This window comes from Salmo salar, chromosome 13 (assembly GCF_965601325.2).
Source record: "Salmo salar chromosome 13, fSalSal1, whole genome shotgun sequence".
Classification (NCBI taxonomy): domain Eukaryota; kingdom Metazoa; phylum Chordata; class Actinopteri; order Salmoniformes; family Salmonidae; genus Salmo; species Salmo salar.
The window spans coordinates 86,832,389-86,850,077 of NC_138303.1; the positions used below are offsets into that span (position 1 = coordinate 86,832,389).

Genomic DNA, 17,689 nt, shown 5'->3' on the forward strand with positions numbered 1-17,689 from the left:
AATTTGGTAGTCACCAGGTGAAGCTGGTTGAGAGAATGCCAAGAGTGTACAAAGCTGTCATCAAGGCAAAGGGTGTCTACTTTGAAGCTTCTCAAGTATAAAATACATTTTGATTAGTTTAACACTTTTTTTGGTTACTACATGATTCCATATGTGTTATTTCATAGTTCTGATGTCCACTATTATTCTACGATGTAGAAAATAGTAAAAAATAAAGAAAAACCCTGGAATGAGTAGGTGTGTCCAAACTTTTGACTGGTACTGTATATATATATATATATATATATATATATATATATTTGTAAATAAACTCAGCAAAAAAAGAAACGTCCCTTTTTCAGGACCCTGTCTTTCAAAGATAATCTTCATTGTAGAGGGTTTAAACACTGTTTCCCAAGCTTGTTCAATGAACCATAAACAATTAATGAACATGCACCTGTGGAACAGTCATTAAGACACTAACAGCTTACAGACAGTAGCCAATTAAGGTCACAGTTATGAAAACTTAGGACACTAAAGAGGCCTTTCTACTGACTCTGAAAAACACCAAAAGAAAGATGCCCAGGGTCCCTGCTCATCTGCGTGAACATGCCTTAGGCATGCTGCAAGGAGGCATGAGGACTGCAGATGTGGCCAGGGCAATAACTTGCAATGTCCGTACTGTGAGACACCTAAGACAGCACTACAGGGAGACAGGATGGACAGTTGATCATCCTCGCAGTGGCAGACCACGTGTAAAAACACCTGCACAGGATCGGTATATCCGAAACTCACACCTGCGGGACAGGTACAGGATGACAACAACAACTGCCTGAGTTACACCATGAACGCACAATCCCTCCATCAGTGCTGAGACTGTCCGCAATAGGCTGAGAGAGGCTGGACTGAGGGCTTGTAGGCCTGTTGTAAGGCAGGTCCTCACCAGACATCACCAGCAACAACGTCGCCTATGGGCACAAACCCACCGTCGCTGGACCAAACAGGACTGGCAAAAAGTGCTCTTCACTGACAAGTCGTGGTTTGTCTCACCAGGGTTGATGGTCGGATTCGCATTTATCGTCGAAGGAATGAACGTTACACCAAGGCCTGTACTCTGGAGCGGGATCGATTTGGAGGTGGAGGGTCCGTCATGGTCTGGGGCGGTGTGTCACAGCGTCATCGGACAGAGATTTTTGTCATTGCAGGCAATCTCAACACTGTGCATTACAGGGAAGACATCCTCCTCCCTCATGTGGTACTCTTCCTGCAGGCTCATCCTGACATGACCCTCCAGCATGACAGTGTGTGATTTCCTGCAAGACAGGAATGTCAGTGTTCTGCCATGGCCAGCGAGAGCCTGGATCTCAATCCCATTGAGCACGTCTGGGACCTGTTGGATTGGAGGGTGAGGGCTGGAGTCAATACCCTCAGAAATGTCCGGAAACTTGCAGGTGCCTTGGTGGAAGAGTGTGGTAACATCTCACAACAAGAACTGCCAAATCTGGTGCAGTCCATGAGGAGGAGATGCACTGCAGTACTTAATGCAGCTGGTGGCCACACCAGACACTGACTGTTACTTTTGATTTTAACACCTCTTTCTTCAAGGACACATTATTCAATTTCTGTTAGTCACATGTCTGTGGAACTTGTTCAGTTTGTCTCAGTTGTTGAATCTTGTTATGTTCATACAAATATTTACACATGTTAATTTTGCTGAAAATAAACACAGTTGACAGTGAGAGGACGTTTCTTTTTTTGCTGAGTTTATATATCCTCTTTCTCTGATCACATTTTGCAGACAGTCCTCCACCCCTCTGTTCAAGTTATCCCTCTCTCCTCTTAGTGTTGTTGGTCATTCTCTCTCTCTAGGCACCATTCCTGGGGCCACGTTGAACAACAGGCTGAGTTTACAGAGCTTTTCATTGGATGAAAGAGACTCCTCCCACAGGCGCTGGTTGGTCTCCCTCAGAATCGTCACTTCCCCCATCAGGGCTATTCTGTCTTGCTTCTCCTGACCGTCACAGAGAGACAAAGAGAGAGAGAGGTCATTGGGGTTATTTAAAAAGAGATGCTGAGGTGGTCAACACGTGGATTTAATGATGACAGATGGGGGTTGTGTATCTGAGGTAGAAATGTCTCACCTTCTCCAGGTTGCTCTCCAAGTGTCTCAGCAGCACTTCCAGGTCGTGAAGTCTATCAGACAGATCACTGGGCACTTCACTTTAGAGAAGCAAAACATCTTGTTAATACAGAATAACTTCAACACAAGCTCCATGAAGGGAAAAAAAATATGTGCTGAAGATGAATTAAAATGTACAACTCCATAATGGCACACTCCATACTATTCCCATGTGCCTTTGAGAATGAATAGCCAGATCTTACAGGACCCACAGTTTCATTAAGTCAGAGTAGAGCCATTATGTGTGTATGTCCACACAGTAAAGGGAATGGAACCATAGGGAGAGAGAATGTGTGTACAGTACCTTCTTATTGCAGGCTGGGAATTGTAGTCCTGAGGAGGGTAGTAATTGGGTGGGCAAGCCGTGGGTCCACCCTTTGATCCATGCTTCATGGGCTTGCTGAGGGGAATGGGCTCCACTGTCCTCTGTGCTACTATCATGAAGAATAAATGCACCATACACTGATATCACACAAATCCCTGCATATTCTCATTTAGTCTTAAATGCCATGCATCTCACAAGCATTCATAGGCAAGTTCAGGCACAAGGACATGCTTCTTGCACACATACTTTCCTACCCTCATAGGCCTTGGCAGTGTTGACCAGGTTGCTCCACTTCAGGCTCCCTGCAGGGTCTGGTAGGGGGATGTGCCCAGAGTCCCAGCCCTCTGTCAGGGACAGCTCAGAGGCAGACAGGTCCTCCAGCCCCGCCAACTCTGAGCAGTCAGACACTGGGGAACAGGCCAGACTGTAGTCCACGGGACCACTGCCTAGACTTATCTCTGTAGAGAGGCTATGACGGCAGAACTAGGGGACAGAAGCAAAATGAGCTGTGGTCAGTTAAATGTGTACATGGACATAATCTTGAACTTTAAAGGTTCAATGCAGCTGTTTTTATCTTAATATCAAATAATTTCTGGATAACAATTAAGTACCTTACTGTGATTATTTTCAATTAAAATTGTCAAAATAAAGTGAACATAGCTTCTTAGCAAAGAGCAATTTCTCAAGCAAGAATTTTGCTAGGACTGTCTGGGAGTAGTCTGAGTGGGAATGGAAAAACTGAAAACTGCCTGTTATTGGCAGAGAGGTTTGGAACTTTCTTTCTTATTGGTCACTTATGATGTCACCAGGCAGGCCAAAACTCCGTCCAACAAGACAGGCTGAAATGTCAATTTCAAGCAGTCTTTTCAAACAGCTCTTTCACTAAAAGGGCATTATCATCATTTTCACTATTTCACAGTATTATTCCAACTTCATAGTGTGGAAATATATGTAAAACACAGGAAAATTACGTTTGTAAGGTTCGTACTCATATTGCATTTCAGTATGTTAGAACAATATTCAACACCTGTGCCTCTATGATGTGTGTTGAGGTCTTATAGTGAGGGAAAAAAGTATTTGATCCCCTGCTGATTTTGGACGTTTGCCCACTGACAAAGAAATGATCAGTCTATAATTTTAATGGTAGGTTTATTTGAACAGTGAGAGACAGAATAACAACAACAAAAATCCAGAAAAACGCATGTCAAAAATGTAATAAATTGATTTGCATTTTAATGAGGGAAATAAGTATTTGACCCCCTCTCAATCAGAAATATTTCTGGCTCCCAGGTGTCTTTTATACAGGTAACAAGCTGAGATTAGGTGCACACTCTTAAAGGGAGTGCTCCTAATCTCAGTTTGATACCTGTATAAAAGACACCTGTCCACAGAAGCAATCAATCAATCAGATTCCAAACTTTCCACCATGGCCAAGACCAAAGAGCTCTCCAAGGATGTCAGGGACAAGATTGTAGACCTACACAAGGCTGGAATGGGCTACAAGACCATTGCCAAGCAGCTTGGTGAGAAGGTGACAACAGTTGGTGCGATTATTCGCAAATGGAAGAAACACAAAAGAACTGTCAATCTCCCTCGGCCTGGGGCTCCATGCAAGATCTCACCTCGTGGAGTTGCAATGATCATGAGAACGGTAAGGAATCAGCCCAGAACTACACGGGAGGATCTTGTCAATGATCTCAAGGCACCTGGGACCATAGTCACCAAGAAAACAATTGGTAACACACTACGCCGTGAAGGACTGAAATACTGCAGCGCCTGCAAGGTCCCCCTGCTCAAGAAAGCACATATACATGCCCGTCTGAAATTTTCCAATGAACATCTGAATGACTCAGAGGACAACTGGGTGAAAGTGTTATGGTCAGATGAGACCAAAATGGAGCTTTTTGGCATCAACTCAACTCGCCGTGTTTGGAGGAGGAGGAATGCTGCCTATGACCCCAAGAACACCATCCCCACCGTCAAACATGGAGGTGGAAACATTATGCTTTGGGGGTGTTTTTCTGCTAAGGGGACAGGACAACTTCACCGCATCAAAGGGACGATGGACGGGGCCATGTACCGTCAAATCTTGGGTGAGAACCTCCTTCCCTCAGCCAGGGCATTGAAAATGGGTCGTGGATGGGTATTCCAGCATGACAATGACCCAAAACACACGGCCAAGGCAACAAAGGAGTGGCTCAAGAAGAAGTGCATTAAGGTCCTGGAGTGGCCTAGCCAGTCTCCAGACCTTAATCCCATAGAAAATCTGTGGAGGGAGCTGAAGGTTCGAGTTGCCTAACATCTGCCTCGAAACCTTAATGACTTGGAGAAGATCTGCAAAGAGGAGTGGGACAAAATCCCTCCTGAGATGTGTGCAAACCTGGTGGCCAACTACAAGAAACGTCTGACCTCTGTGATTTCCAACAAGGCTTTTGACACCAATTACTAAGTCATGTTTTGCAGAGGGTTCAAATACTTATTTCCCTCATTAAAATGCAAATAATTTTATAACATTTTAGACATGCGTTTTTCTTGATTTTTTTGTTGTTATTCTGTCTCTCACTGTTCAAATAAACCTACCATTAAAATTATAGACTGATCATTTCTTTGTCAGTGGGCAAATGTCCAAAATCAGCAGGGGATCAAATACTTTTTTCCCTCGCTGTAACTCACTGCATCCCTCCCTGAGTCCTCTGATGTGCTGTCCAGTATGACGAGCCTCCTCAGTTCCTCCTCTAGATTTGTTGTCTTGCGGGTCTGTCGCGGAGAGGGAGGTCCCCGCAGCGAGGCCAGGACACGTGGCTGACCAAACACGTTCTGGGACGTCATGTCCACCTGTCTGATTACAGAGTGGTACTGCACAGTTACTCAGTAATTAATAATCTATCTCAACACGCTGCAAATCCTGTTTGGATCAACTCAATAGAAATCCTCTTGGAACCTTCCTTTGTCAACTCAGATCACATAGCCTTTTCTCTAAACATTATAGAACTAGAATCAAATTACAAATCAATGAATTACACATTAATGAAGTAAGTACTTGATACATGCACTATAGAACTGCAATAACTGAAATAATATAGAATATCGTTCTCTCTCTCTCTTACGCTCAAACTCACCTCTTGATGCTGTTACTGTGAGAGCTGTTGTTGGTCTTGATGGTGTTGCTGTCTGTGTTGGTGTTGTCCTTGTGCTGCCAGGTTGTGAGTCTCCTATAGACAGGAAGAGTGGGACTGAGCCTTGGCTGGTAGACCGGCTTGGGACGAAGGCTTGGTTGGTAGAGAAGCTTGGGGCTTAGGCTTGGCTGGTGCTGCTGCTGGTTTGGTCTGGGCTGCTGCTGGTGCTGGAAAGGCTGACTCTGGTGCTGGTCCTGGCTCTGGTGCTGGCTGTGCTGTCGGCCAGACTGGTTAGGGTCCGAGGGGCGGGATCTGATAGTGGCTCTGAGCATGCGAGGTTTGTCCACTGTGGTAGTCTTATATCCCTGAGGGCTGCTGTAGACACTGCAGGCAAAACAATCACACACATATCAGAACCACGGTTACAGCACAAACATAGACACACACAGCAGTACAAACAAACACACCAAAGAAATGCACACACAGTGCAGATGTGCAAACTCGCACATGGGACGCATAGAGAAATGTCGACATAATTGAGACTTATCCAAGCATTAATCCAATCATTTATTGCTAACCCGATGCCCCATCCAGTGTGTTTGTATGTAACAGTTATGTGTCACACGATGGTGGTGGTCCCCCCATGTGGGACTCTGCAGCTCTCAGCTGACCCGGAATCATTACACACATCAATCTATACCAGGGTCCCTCCCACTATGGTCTCTGTCTCACTATGCCTGTATCTCACCTGTGTGTCCCTTTCCTCCCTCCCTTTTTGCCCCCCTTCCTGTCTCTCACTCCCGCCAGGTGTCTTACCCACCAGGGTGTCCCTCCCTCACTCCCTTACTCCCCTGTCTGTTACTCACCTGGGTCTGAAGACAGCCAGGGCTCTGCGGGGCAGGGGCAGGGTGTGGGCGTGGTAGCCCTGGCACTGGTTGAGGGAGACAGGCCTGGCAGAAGAGGAGGCCCCCCCTCTGCTCTCAGTGCTGGATCTCTGTGGAGGGGGGCTGTATGTGCCCCAGCCATAAAGGGACCTCTGGGGGGCCCTGGGACAGGCATAGTGTGACTTGGCCTCCTGAGGTTGTCGAGTGTCATTTGGGGAGTACAGATCTGGTGTGTCAAAGTCCCTGCCACTGAAGAGGATGTCCAGCCCAACCCCCTGGTGAACCCCCCTCTCACCAAACCAGCCCTTGTGGGCAGTGATACAGGAGGCCATGGCGGAGAGAGTGTCACTGCTGGGAAGGGGGGGGGAGCACAGCAACTCCACCGGAGAAATAGAGTGTGTCGGACAGAGGTGATGGTTGGTATGTTCAATGGCAGCTATGGGAGAATGTATGACCAGAGTGGCTTGAAAATGTAAAACTGAGAATTAGGGAGAGAGAAATGCGTAAGCATGTGTGGTAGTACTAGGCACCCTTGTTCAGCCCTAACACGAGCAAAACTCGTTGCCTGGTTTAGCTGAGCTAAGGCTTCACTATATGAGAGGAGGGACTGTCCAGAGCCAGCCTAGAAGAGGCACGGGCTATATGCTCTGGCCCTGAGGAATAGAGGGCAGATTGTTAATGTGAGTGTGGTCAATGCTCTCCTTGTTAACACATAGCTGCATTGTGCTGCACTGGGATTTGGAGCTCTGGCTTGCACTGAATAGCACAGACTGAAGAAATTAATGTTGAAGGAATTTATTCATGAAATGTCATCAATTGCTTTTTTCTGCAAGACCTTATTCCATTAATATCAATCAATTTTAACATCTCAACCATAATGCAAGTATCTACCAAATCACTGACCATTCTACTGGTCATCTTTAGAGAACAGGTTGTAAAACGTTATTGTTGCAAAAGTGTCTCGACTAACCCCCACAGGTTAGTGCCTACAGGCCTAATGCCAGCACATAACAACTACAGCAGGCTATCTATCTGTGCTCAAGACCATCAGCAAAATTTCCAAAAGCATCCGTCAATCATGACCACTCACAAAACAGCTGGATAACTCTTGTCAATAAGTACTTAGACTATGTTATCAGTCACCACTGACGTTCTGTTGTTGACAGCAGACACAATAATACAATTTCTTAGCCATCATCTGCATATGCTAAATCACATTCCAGAGAAATCAGGGAATAACTTGTAGAGGAAAAACAGAATACTTACCTCTCTTCAGTGTCAATGAGCCAGTTCACATGTCCTAAATGAACTCACAGTGCTCTCAGCCTCTGTCCAGGTGTGTGTGTGTGTGTGTGTGTGTGTGTGTGTGTGTGTGTGTGTGTGTGTGTGTGTGTGTCACACAAGCTCCCATAGAATGTCATATTTTTCCTGACAAATTAGCAGCTATTTTTAATATCCTACTCTGTCTAGCAACCTACTCGTTTTTCAAGAATTTTATGGAATTGTCCAACTTTAATCAATTTGTGATTGCATGTGGCCGTTCCTGCATGTGGGCATTCCTACATCTTTCTACAATGCCCCCTCTCGAGCATCCCATTGGTTCCTGCATGAACGTCCTCCCCCTCAAGCATCCCATTGGTTCCTGCATGAACACCCCCCCTCGAGCATGCCATCTTTATGCTTGTGCGACACTTGATATTCTGGATTTCCACTGATTGTCTATGAGATTAAAATGTTGGTCAAAAGTGTAATAAAAGTATTATCTGAGTTTTTCAGGGGTGAAGTACACTGTCTATCGGTGTGCTAGCTAGCTACCAATCCTGCCTGCTAGCTAACTAGCACACAGTGTCCTTCGCTCCTGCTTGCTGAACACCTGCCCTCGCTGTTGTTAACAGAACTGCAGGAAAACAGTGCACAACAAGCGGGGGCAAAGGATTTAGCTATCGTCAGCTAAATACCTTCCTGCCTCCTGTGAACATTTATTAAAACCTGTTTTCGCTTTGTCATTATGGGGTATTATGTGAAGATTGATGAGAAAAAATTGTTTTCATACATTTTAGAATACATTTACATTTACATTTACATTTAAGTCATTTAGCAGACGCTCTTATCCAGAGCGACTTACAAAATGGTGCATTCACCTTATGATATCCAGTGGAACAACCACTTTACAATAGTGCATCTAAATCTTTTAAGGGGGGGGGGGGGGGGGGGTTAGAAGGATTACTTTATCCTATCCTCGGTATTCCTTAAAGAGGTGGGGTTTCAGGTGTCTCCGGAAGGTGGTGATTGACTCCGCTGTCCTGGCGTCGTGACGGAGCTTGTTCCACCATTGGGGTGCCAGAGCAGCGAACAGTTTTGACTGGGCTGAGCGGGAACTGTGCTTCCTCAGAGGTAGGGGGGCCAGCAGGCCAGTGGTGGATGAACGCAGTGCCCTTGTTTGGGTGTAGGGCCTGATCAGAGCCTGAAGGTATGGAGGTGCCGTTCCCTTCACAGCTCCGTAGGCAATCACCATGGTCTTGTAGCGGATGCGAGCTTCAACTGGAAGCCAGTGGAGAGAGCGGAGGAGCGGGGTGACGTGAGAGAACTTGGGAAGGTTGAACACCAGACGGGCTGCGGCGTTCTGGATGAGTTGTAGGGGTTTAATGGCACAGGCAGGGAGTCCAGCCAACAGCGAGTTGCAGTAATCCAGACGGGAGATGACAAGTGCCTGGATTAGGACCTGCGCCGCTTCCTGTGTGAGGCAGGGTCGTACTCTGCGAATGTTGTAGAGCATGAACCTACAGGATCGGGTCACCATCTTGATGTTAGTGGAGAACGACAGGGTGTTGTCCAGGATCACGCCAAGGTTCTTAGCACTCTGGGAGGAGGACACAAGGGAGTTGTCAACCGTGATGGCGAGATCATGGAACGGGCAGTCCTTCCCCGGGAGGAAGAGCAGCTCCGTCTTGCCGAGGTTCAGCTTGAGCTGGTGATCCGTCATCCACACTGATATGTCTGACAGACATGCAGAGATGCGATTCACCGCCTGGTTATCAGAAGGGGGAAAGGAGAAGATTAATTGTGTGTTGTCTGCATAGCAATGATAGGAGAGACCATGTGAGGATATGACAGAGCCAAGTGACTTGGTGTATAGCGAGAATAGGAGAGGGCCTAGAACAGAGCCCTGGAGGACACCAGTGGTGAGAGCGCATGGTGCGGAGACAGATTCTCGCCACGCCACCTGGTAGGAGCGACCTGTCAGGTAGGACGCAATCCAAGCGTGGGCCGCGCCGGAGATGCCCAACTCGGAGAGGGTGGAGAGGAGGATCTGATGGTTCACAGTATCAAAGGCAGCAGATAGGTCTAGAAGGATGAGAGCAGAGGAGAGAGAGTTAGCTTTAGCAGTGCGGAGAGCCTCCGTGACACAGAGAAGAGCAGTCTCAGTTGAATGCCCAGTCTTGAAACCTGACTGATTAGGATCAAGAAGGTCATTCTGAGAGAGATAGCAGGAGAGCTGGCCTAGGACGGCACGTTCAAGAGTTTTGGAGAGAAAAGAAAGAAGGGATACTGGTCTGTAGTTGTTGACATCGGAGGGATCGAGTGTAGGTTTTTTCAGAAGGGGTGCAACTCTCGCTCTCTTGAAGACGGAAGGGACGTAGCCAGCGGTCAAGGATGAGTTGATGAGCGAGGTGAGGAAGGGGAGAAGGTCTCCGGAAATGGTCTGGAGAAGAGAGGAGGGGATAGGGTCAAGTGGGCAGGTTGTTGGGCGGCCGGCCGTCACAAGACGCGAGATTTCATCTGGAGAGAGAGGGGAGAAAGAGGTCAAAGCACAGGGTAGGGCAGTGTGAGCAGGACCAGCGGTGTCGTTTGACTTAGCAAACGAGGATCGGATATCGTCAACCTTCTTTTCAAAATGGTTGACGAAGTCATCCGCAGAGAGGGAGGAGGGGGGGGGAGGGGAAGGAGGATTCAGGAGGGAGGAGAAGGTAGCAAAGAGCTTCCTAGGGTTAGAGGCAGATGCTTGGAATTTAGAGTGGTAGAAAGTGGCTTTAGCAGCAGAGACAGAAGAGGAGAATGTAGAGAGGAGTGAGTGAAAGGATGCCAGGTCCGCAGGGAGGCGAGTTTTCCTCCATTTCCGCTCAGCTGCCCGGAGCCTTGTTCTGTGAGCTCGTAGTGAGTCGTCGAGCCACGGAGCAGGAGGGGAGGACCGAGCCGGCCTGGAGGATAGGGGACAGAGAAAATCAAAGGATGCAGAAAGGGAGGAGAGGAGGGTTGAGGAGGCAGAATCAGGAGATAGGTTGGAGAAGGTTTGAGCAGAGGGAAGAGATGATAGGATGGAAGAGGAGAGAGTAGCGGGAGAGAGAAAGCGAAGGTTGGGACGGCGCAATACCATCCGAGTAGGGGCAGAGTGAGAAGTGTTGGATGAGAGCAAGAGGGAAAAGGATACAAGGTAGTGGTCGGAGATTTGGAGGGGAGTTGCAATGAGATTAGTGGAAGAACAGCATCTAGTAAAGATGAGGTCAAGCGTATTGCCTGCCTTGTGAGTAGGGGGGGAAGGTGAGAGGGTGAGGTCAAAAGAGGAGAGGAGTGGAAAGAAGGAGGCAGAGAGGAATGAGTCAAAGGTAGACGTGGGGAGGTTAAAGTCACCCAGAACTGTGAGAGGTGAGCCATCCTCAGGAAAGGAACTTATCAAGGCGTCAAGCTCATTGATGAACTCTCCAAGGGAACCTGGAGGGCGATAAATGATAAGGATGTTAAGCTTGAAAGGGCTGGTAACTGTGACAGCATGGAATTCAAATGAGGAGATAGACAGATGGGTCAGGGGAGAAAGAGAGAATGTCCACTTGGGAGAGATGAGGATTCCAGTGCCACCACCCCGCTGGCTCGATGCTCTAGGGGTATGCGAGAAAACGTGGGCAGACGAAGAGAGAGCAGTAGGAGTAGCAGTGTTATCTGTGGTAATCCATGTTTCCGTCAGCGCCAGGAAGTCTAGGGACTGGAGGGTAGCATAGGCTGAGATGAACTCAGCCTTGTTGGCTGCAGACTGGCAGTTCCAGAGGCTGCCGGAGACCTGGAACTCCACGTGGGTCGTGCGCGCTGGGACCACCAGGTTAGAGTGGCAGCGGCCACGCGGTGTGAAGCGTTTGTATGGCCTGTGCAGAGAGGAGAGAACAGGGATAGACAGACACATAGTTGACAAGCTACAGAAGTGTTGTTTCTTGTATTATTGTCTCCTGTGTCTTTAGAGAACTGTTTCACTTTGATATCCTTTTTCTTCTGTCCTGATTTTCACTTTCTTTTCTTCTGTTAACTAGATATTCTTTGTTGTTCTTCGTTAGCTAGCTAGCTTCTTCCAAAAGAGTCCCTAGCAACTGCTTAGCAACTGGTAAACAATTCAGCTTGCTAAGATAACTACAATTATACGAATTATACTACAAGAATACGGCTGTAACGTAACAAAATGTAGAAACAGTCAAGGGGTCTGAATACATTCCGAGTGCATTCGGAAAGTATTCAGACCCCTTGACTGTTTCCACATGTAATTACTAATCCACAAAACCAATCCATTCTCTATGGAACCCAAAACAATAGCGTTCCAATTTCACGTTATTTTTCGCAATGATTCTATGATTCTCTTTATGACCATCATAATGCGGTTAAATGGATCACTTCATGAAAAGGAATGCGGGAAAAACATAATTCTGTAGGGGGAAAGCATGTGACTAGTCGCTTAGGAGGTGCGTGAGAGAGCTCGAATACTGTAAATTATGGGATCAATTGGAAGAATTATACCAGACTGGAAAACCTTTCTATCACAACTGAAACAAACCATACAGGTAAAAACATTTGTATTGTTTGTAATATAACATTTGAGGACATAATTCATATTTCCGATATTTTTAATCCATTGTCATTGTAAAGGAGAAAGAGCAGGAGAACCAGGAACCTCAGTCTCATTCTTTAGGAACATCTAAAGATGAGGAGCAAGAAGCTCCACTGTACTTGGATGCATCCCCAAGTACACAGTTCCACTACACCTGTGCTCCTAACTACCTACATTGCCTCACAACTGGGTGCAGTGACACAGTGGTGGTGGGCTTCCAGTTGGGACATATGCTGCTCAGGCATAAGGTGAGTCACCTGTTGGGACTGACTATGGGGAGGGGGTCTTACAATGAGGGAATATGGGTCAGTGAGCTGCACTGTGATGCACTCACCTCTCTTCACTTTCTGCTGATCGTTCATGTGATCATTATACCTCTGCATGCCTCCAATCCTTCTACTCTCCTTCCACCCCTCCTCTTAAATTCTCTCTCTCCCTCAGATGGATATGTGGGCAGATGATGGGCAGGGCCAGCTGAGGCACTACTTGAGCATCCCCATGGAGAAGCAGTACCGGGTAGAGCACCTGGTGTTTGTGCCGACCCAGCGTGTGCAAGATGGGTCCTGCAGTAATCTGTCTCTGCGTGTCTACACTGACACCACCCAGGAGATGACCGTGTTTCACCGCGCCACCTGCCCTGCCTCTGTGGTCTGCATGCACTTCTGCCCTGAGACCAACGAACTGCTGACCGGCAGCATGGGCCTCATTGCCTTTTGGGGCTTCTGGACGTCCCCTCAGACCCCCCTGGCCTGGTGAGGATGCTGGACTGGAACTGCTGCTCCCTGCGCAGGGATACCCTGGTGGGGGCCCTAGTGACCGAGCGCCAGACCTCCTCCATCTACGCCCTGTGCAACTGTCACATCAAGAGCTTTGACCACATGGGCCAGCAGGAGTTGCTACCATTCCACGGCTACAGCCTGGCTACGCTGCGCTGCATCACCACAGACTGGCTGCAGCGCTACCTTGGGTGACGCCGCCGGCTATGTGCAGACATGGAGCCGGGACATAGGCGGCCTGCTGCATGAGTTCCGCGTCCACGCCCAGCTAGTTAGCTCCGTGCTGCTGCGCCCGGACACCTGCAGCCTGTTGACTGCCTCCGTGGGGGGCTGGGTTAAGGAGTGGAGCCGTGGGAGAGACCTGCTGTTCAAGCTCTATGTGGACTCGCCTGGCAGGGTGAGGGGCATGTCACTGATGGGGCAGAACTGCATCCTGTGCCAGTCTCCTCCTATGCTGGCAGTGTGGCGTCTGCACGGTCTGTACCGGCTCTTCATCAACACAGGCTGTGGCCTGAAGGTGATGAAGTGGGTGGAGTCTGGGCGCGGCTGCTGGTGGTGACGCACGACGGTGTGGCAAGGCTCCTCTCTCCAGCTAATGGGGAGCTGCTGGTGCTCTCGTGGCCCTTCCTCCACCTGGACAAGGCTCTGGGCTTCGCCTACAACCCCAGCTAGGAGGAGCTGTTTGTGGCCTACGGAGCCCCAGAGGTCCTAGTGCTGGATACGTCTCTCAGCCCCTGTCCAGTCAACACCTCATCTGCACCTCCAAGGACCACATTGATGGTGTGATGTGTGTGGAGGCATTGCAGGTGGAGGGGATTGGGTGGGCTGGGACTCACTTTTCCTAGTGTTCAGTGGCCATCGTAGTGGGAAGCTACAGTTGTTGTCTCCCTATGGGCTGCACTGCCAGGTCCAGCAGGCACACATAGGGACCATTATCCAGACCAGCAGCCTCCCAGGCCCAACAACCCTCATATGTTGCTACGCCACAGACCACCAGTTCAGTGTGTGGTCAGTCAGAGTGGGGGTGGAGCGGGTGGAACTGACCCTGAACACTAAAGTGAACTGCCCTACCACCCCGGTGCTGTCCTGTCTGCTGCCTGGCCTGGTGTGTGCCATCTCTCCCAGACATAGACTGCTCCTCTTCTCGCTGACAAGGGTAGAGTGTGTGGAGAGGGAGAGGAGCCTTGCAGAGCCTGTCTCCTGTCTGGACTACTGCCCCCAACTGGGTCTGCTGGCTCTGTCTGGACCTGGGGGGAACATGGAGATCTGGGTCTGCCGTGGCAACATGATAAGTGAAATTAGGCTGGGCTCGGCGGTGAGCCAAGTGTGCTTTGCTAACGCGCCGGGAGACATCCTGGACTGCTTCAGTGGCAACATCTCCCTCATCTCCAGCCTGCACTTCCTGCCTGTCAGGTTACTGAGAACAGTGCTGGAGCAGGCCACAGCAGACGATGCCTTGGAGGACCCTGTCCCCTTCCTCCCCAGCTCCCCAGACAGCTACAACATAGCCCTGGTGCCCATGACCAGCCCCGGGTCTAAGGGAAACATGCCTGAACCAATCCCCCCTGTGGTGATCACTGTGAGTGAGACGCCTGAGCAGCAGCCTCAGCAGACAGAGAGAAGGACTAGGTCTGTAGTGCAACACTACAGCCTGACACCAGGCAGAGGAGCTCTGCAGGGTGAGTGTACAGGACATTGTCTTTGTAAGTTTAGTTAAGATTTAAAGTTTTATTACAAAAATCTGTTAGAGGTTAATTACAGCGTATTGATTAGCTCATCTCTTTGTTTCCAAGTGGTGAAGTGGAGTGCCCCTGTCAGAGGGGTGGTGTGGGAGGACATAGTGGAATGTGAGCCTGTGCCAGAAGTTGATGTCTGTGAGGAGGCAAAACATCAGTCTCAGGCTTCAGAAAAAGGCCTAGATTGTTTGGAGTGGCCCGTTGCTCCAGACGGATTTCTTCCTAATTCAGTGATCTGAGGCAAAGGCCAAAAGGTGGAGGAGTCTATTCCCACTAAGACTGAGCCCAAGGGTCTGCAGAGGAAGTTCCCAGAGGAGGATGTGCTTCAGCAAACACCAGACATCTCTCACATTCTATCCACAGCCAAAGCTGTGAGATGCACCATGCCTCCAAAAAACCCTCTCCCAGTCTTAGAGCCAGAGGAGGAGGTCCAGTCCATTTCAGACATTGATTGTCTGAAGAGAATCATCATCCCCATCTTGAACCAGCTGGAGCAGGCAGATAAACAAGGCTATGAGGAGTACAGTGCTGCCCTGCTGGAGGTGGTCCACTCACACTCACATACCCTGAACTCTGAGATTATTCAACTCATTAAGGTGTTGCTTCTAAGCCAAGTGGGGGGGCAGGAGCCTTCATGGAGGCAGCTGGGGAGCTGGAAGAACCTGGAAGCCCTGGAGCTGCTCCAAGACATGGACCTGGTGATGTTGGGAGTGATGATTGTGAAATACAGTGTGAAAAATGCTGAAAATCGGTGATCAAAATACATTTTCTATCACAGCGACCATATTATTTTTGGCAAGCCCAATTGATTCTGGCTTTGGACATATATAATGTATATGTGAAACTATTTCAAAGATGCATATTTTCCAATTTCCCGAACTCACTTGTTTCCCGAACTCACTTGCGCTGATCACACTTTGAAATCCAAAGGTGAGGTTCTAGGGGTTTTGCTCGATGTTGATGGAATGAGAGATCAGCCAATTAAAAACAGCGGTTGTTTTGTCCACTCCTGCCATAGATTTCCAGTCAAGTCCCATTCTGAGGGGCTTGGAAACCATACATCTCCACAGAGAGAGAGCCGGCTGGTGGGCGAGATTACAATCAACCCTACCATCAGTAAGAAATATCTCATGCAACTGCTGAAAATACTGACTGAAGACTTAGAGCTCATGGTGCAAAGGAAGCCAGAGCCAAACAAGACTAAGGAAGCAGAACGTCCACAGCTTACTCAGACCAGACGTATGTTTATACAGCAAACACCTCTGATTACTACACATAACCCAGCACTACAATATGTCCTCTTAGTTATCACTCTCTCCCTGTTTCAGGCATGACCATTACAGAGAAGCTTTCGCTGGTCATATCTGTTAAAAAGCAAGGTAAATAACATCTGCATTATATTTTACCCATAGGGCAGCCATAGGGGAAAGCATAGTGTACTTCAGAGAGACATGAAGGCAAAGTTAAAGCATGATAGGTGCAGTATGCAGAGAATCTAAACCAGATGGTTTTTCAGCATTTGACTAAGTTGGTAATTCTCTCTCCATCTCTCATGACAAGCAAATCAGGCGATAATCCCTGAGCTGACAGTCAGTAGTACCAGCAGAGAATCTGTGAGGAGAGCCTCCCTGCTGCCTGTGGAGGTGAAGGAGAAAAGCCTCTCTGTTCCTCCCAGTATTCCCCCCTCCTCATGCCAGTGCCCCCAAACAGTGTATCAAGAACAGGCCCTTCAAGCCGCTGGACAGACAAAAGGTGGTGGAGGTTGTTGAGAAACAGGAGGTTCTGGTGTTCAACGATCCTTTGCTGTACATCTACAGGAAGTCCCGTAGGCTCACTGCGGCCCTATCCAGCCCTGCAGCTGGCCCTGGGGCTAAGACAGACCCCCTGCAGGTCCAGGCCAGTGACTCAGGCTTAGGCTCCCTCCTTAGCCAGGTGTCCTCCTCACTGCAGGCCCCCTTCGTCCCTGCCCCTCACCCTGTCCCAGAGTACTGCCGCCTCCAGCCCAGCAGGGACAAGGCAGTCGCCACCTGGAGGGAGAGCCTCCACAAGCTGGTCTCACTATGGCTTTCGCTCCCAGAAAGCATCCAAGGCTGCCCCGCCTTACACTGCATTCTGCCCAGGGCCTCCTGTTCCTCTCTTTGTCACAGAGCCCCAGGCCAAGTCTATGGCCCACAGCCTTCCCCAGCTGCCTTCCAGGCCTGTGGGCCAGTGTGCCTTGGGTGAGAGGGTGGTGCACATGACCCAGGTAAGGTGGAAGACCTGGGAAAGACCCTCCTCTCAGTTCCAGCATGAGCTTCCTCTGCCCTGGCAGCTGAGCAGCTACACTCTGTGTTCGCGGGGACAGAGCAGGTATGGGAGGCTGGAGCTGGGCTGTGCCAGGAGCCCTGAGGGAGCCCTCTCTGATGCTCACACACTGACATGCCCCCCTCTCAGCCCCGCCTGCCAAGGATTTACCCTTTCTTAGCGAAAGGGAAGAGGACTCATGTGGGACCCATAGAGTTATATTTGAACCATATCAGGGATATATTAACAGAGCTTATAGTCTGGCAACATATACATGAATACATCTTTTTTACCAAAGTTAACTAGCATTATTTTTCATATACTATAATTTTTTGCAACTAGTAGAGCTCTTTCTATTCCCAGTTACAAATAAAACATTTTTGTTCAGCAACCTCAGTTCAGCTGACAAACTGCTGTGAGCCTGACAAATAACACAGGACAACAACTACTGCAAGACATGTGTGAGTTGGTTCACATTTTAATGGCTTCCATTTGAGTGCCTTGTCTAAGAAACCAGTTGCAGACTTTTCTCCAAATATCACAAT

General features: G+C 48.7%; 1 protein-coding gene across 2 annotated transcripts; it reads right to left on the bottom strand.

Annotated features, from left to right (window-relative positions):
* Nucleotides 1-299: 299 nt before the first annotated feature.
* LOC106568054 (uncharacterized) lies at nucleotides 300-7,819 on the bottom strand. Of its 2 annotated transcripts, none has more exons than XM_014138054.3 (8): nucleotides 7,750-7,819; nucleotides 6,466-6,961; nucleotides 5,603-5,983; nucleotides 5,157-5,322; nucleotides 2,738-2,966; nucleotides 2,463-2,589; nucleotides 2,121-2,199; nucleotides 300-1,990 (listed from the first exon to the last, which is right to left on the bottom strand). In XM_014138054.3, exons 2-8 carry the CDS (start codon nucleotides 6,813-6,815, stop codon nucleotides 1,832-1,834), a joined length of 1,491 nt encoding a protein of 496 aa, XP_013993529.1. In that variant the 5' UTR covers nucleotides 6,816-6,961; nucleotides 7,750-7,819; the 3' UTR covers nucleotides 300-1,831. The 2 variants fall into 2 exon arrangements, with proteins under 2 accessions (XP_013993529.1, XP_013993528.1); XM_014138053.3 differs by having other exon boundaries at nucleotides 2,463-2,592.
* Between the last annotated feature and the right edge of the window lie 9,870 nt (nucleotides 7,820-17,689).